At 36.0% G+C, this 3,517-nt stretch overlaps 1 protein-coding gene across 1 annotated transcript; it reads left to right on the plus strand.

Moving 5' to 3' along the window:
- Nucleotides 1-3: 3 nt before the first annotated feature.
- Nucleotides 4-662, plus strand: LOC116351577 (histone H1-II-like; the record flags this gene model as incomplete). Its single annotated transcript, XM_031783698.1, has 1 exon — nt 4-662. A coding segment is annotated over one exon (471 nt), but the record flags the coding sequence as incomplete, so codon positions are not given.
- Nucleotides 663-3,517: the final 2,855 nt, after the last annotated feature.

Here is a 3,517-nt window from a genome sequence, read left to right on the forward strand (position 1 = left end):
ATCACCGCCAACAACAAGGTCGATGCCGAAAAATTGGCTCCATTCATCAAGAAGTACTTGAAGGGTGCCGTCGAAAAGGGAACATTGGTTCAAACTAAAGGCAAAGGCGCCTCAGGTTCATTCAAATTGTCGGCCGCTGCTCTTAAACCAAAGGTCGAGAAGAAGAAGCCAGTGAAGAAGGCTGTCAAACCGAAGAAACCAAAGGCAGCAAAGAAACCAGCCGCCAAAAAAGACGGAGCCAAGAAGAAGCCAGCAGCGAAGAAAGCCGCCGCAGGCACCGCTAAAGTTGTAAAGAAAGCCGGTACACCAAAAGTGAAATCGGTCAAACCAAAGGTGAAGGCTCCATCAAAAGCAAAAGCAGCCAAACCATCGAAACCGGCTGCAGCAAAGAAGCCAAAGGCAGCAAAGCCAAAAGCAGCCAAGAAACCAGCTGCAGCAAAGAAGCCAAAGGTGGCAAAAGCACCGAAAGCATAAATGAATCGCTTTTGTTAATTACAAAATTCAATGCTACAAGAAACAGTCCTTTTCAGGACTACCAAATACCTATTTTTATAAAGGATTGATGAAAAATCATGAAAAATTGCGCACAATTCACGTTAAGCGAGCCCAAAGATATGCAATTTTAAATATAATCTACAGCGACCCATTTGCTTTGTTTAATACAATTATCTCCTTTGAATAATACAAAAAATTAACTTCGACAATCACTGTCTTAGAGATTATGGGACTAAAGTCGTTAAAAATTTGGGTTCAAAGAGTACACCTTTTCTGTTTTCTATTATAGATAAGAGAAACGTAAATAATTTTCGAAAAAGAATTCCAATATATGTATGCATATGAAGTCGATTTGTTTTATTGACACTCTTGTTTTCACCTGGTTCTTGACAAGGTCTCTTATACTTGAGACGTGAGTATATTTAATATTTATTTTTTCATTTATTTCAAAAAATGCCCACCTCGAAAGATTTTTACTTTTCCGCACACCTAGTGTAGGGAAGGTATTGTATTATGCCAAAAAATTAAAGTCATCCCAAAACATGTTTTCTATGCATATTTAATGTAGAAAACACGATTGGAGATGATTTTGGGGCATATTAATGTGCGTCGCTGTGTGTGATGTGTCCTGTGTCCTGTGTCCTGTGTCCTGTGGCGTGTTGCCAAAATTTGTTAACACGATAAATCCTCTTCCAAAAACTCAATTCAAATTCTGACTTTGCAGGATGATTTGGGACTACTAGGAGACGTGCTGATTAGTTTTTGAGCAATATCTGTTGACCGGTGTAATTTTTTTTGGTCCGAATGGAGTACCCACAATCCCACATCCATACATTTTTGATCATTTCTCAACCATTTTGGTGACACGATGGTTTCGTGCTCAGACATGAAATTCAAAATGTGACTTCACGGGATGATTGGGCACTACGAGGAATAAATCTGGTCAAATTTTCAACGACATTGATTGATCGGCGTAAAACTTAGACTCTGAAGAGGCACTTATGAGAAAAATGCCTTAAAATGATATTCTTTCAATTTGAACGCTGAATGAATGTGTAGTGGGGGGAGAAACCCGAATCTGATGTTAGTTTTAAGATGCAATCAATTTTTCACACACTTTTCATACAAAAATCCACAAAAAGTTTCATTTTTGTATGAAAGACTTGCCTTTGTGGTACTGTAATGATCTGAAACTTTGAACAGGCTATTTTTTGGATTGAAATTTCTTTAAACTTGGTGTGATTATTTATTTTGATAAAAAAAAAATATTCACAAGTTTTCACGGTAATTTAAGTTACTGCAACCATACAAAGACCATGATTTCAGTTTATTCCCAAAATTTCGGTTCCATGCGGAAAAGTCAGCTTGCGTACGTAAGCCTCTTTATTTTCGATGTCCGAATGTATGTGCGTACCCTTAATATGCATTGAGATTTCTTCAAACTTTCAGAATGTTAACTTTTTGTGAAAAAAATAACCTCTGCAAATTTTCACATGATTACGATATCATATAGGCATGGCTGCGACACAAAATTCCCATTTTTAGTAGTTTTTGTATGAAAAGTACTTCGAAAATTATTTGTATCGTAAAACTAATGTCAGATTCAGTTTTCTCTTGAATTCTTTGAGTAAAAGATTTGTAATAAATGCATGTTGTGGATCACAGTGCGGAAAAGTTCATCTTACGGATGTAAGACATTTTATTTTTAATTACATCTCACGCTGCAAATAATTCGTACAAAAAAGTAGAACGTATTTTAAAATAAAAATTACCAATCCAATTAGTAAATTGGATATCATCCTTAAAAGTACTGATTTTGATATTGAAGCATCGCTCTCAACACTCATACTTATTACTGATTATTCACTATCAAAACCGACTCTTTCAAAAATGACGTCTAATTAGACGAATTTATATTTCTTGGTATTTTTTCACCAAAAACCTGCTTGACATATACAACATTCTGCGATTTTCAATTGACGTTGAAAAACTTACTAGTAATCTATAGGAACTTACGTAAAACTTGGACGAACTTACAAAAATGTATATAGAACTCAAGAGCAGGGACCGGTTCGCGCATATTTCTATGCTTGCCTAAATGCGCTAGGTAGCATAGATATGCCAAGCATAGCCGCAAACGCAACCGACGCATCGCCGTTCACTCTATATGAACAATACAACGAACATGTATGCAGGCGACCGTGCATTGAGAGACGTACGCATACAATATAGCTCGAATCGAATGGCGACGGGTGCGTTGCAGCTTGCGTCTCCGCTATGCTTAGCATAGCTATCAGGCATAGAAATATGCGCGAACCGGTCCCTGCTCAAGAGAACTTACGCGAACTTCTGAAACTTACAGATACTTATGAACTTACAACGAATCATTTTCCCCTAGATAAAAATATCGTCTCACTCAACTTATGCTAAAAACCATTGGGTCCAAGGGAGGATTCATGCCGTTAAAGTCTTCCTAACTTACTAATATTTTCATTTCGCCATTTATTCTAGAGGAACAGAAAAAAACAAATGCAATAACACGCTACGAATAACTAACATTTACCATGTTCATAATAATAAGAAAACTTGAGATGTGATCTCTCTTTTATCTTTATCTGTTTAATGTAAATCTTGTGTATAGCGGAACATAGAATATAACGTAAAGTTATATACTAATAAAATTAGATTTAAAAATGATGATGTTTGCTTGTTTCTTTTCTTGTTTTAAAAAAACACTTAAATTTTACTGAAGAACTAAACGCACCCCTTTCATACCTGTCAAATGTGCACAGCTGTCAACTCAACTTTGACAGAAGGTTTCGTTTGTCACAACAATAGATTGACGATAGAAAACAGAACTCTACCCCAAAAAAAACAGTTTGTGAAAATTTTGTAATAAAACTTATAAAAATAGTCGAATATTAATATGGATAAAGAACTTTCACTTAAGCGTTATTGCTCCATTCAAATGTGCCAAAATGCAGTGGGTACAACAAGTCCAAACTTTCAGTTTTTCAGGTAA

This window comes from Contarinia nasturtii, unplaced genomic scaffold, assembly GCF_009176525.2.
Source record: "Contarinia nasturtii isolate CC-2019 unplaced genomic scaffold, AAFC_CNas_1.1 Cnas_scaffold_5745, whole genome shotgun sequence".
NCBI lineage: Eukaryota > Metazoa > Arthropoda > Insecta > Diptera > Cecidomyiidae > Contarinia > Contarinia nasturtii.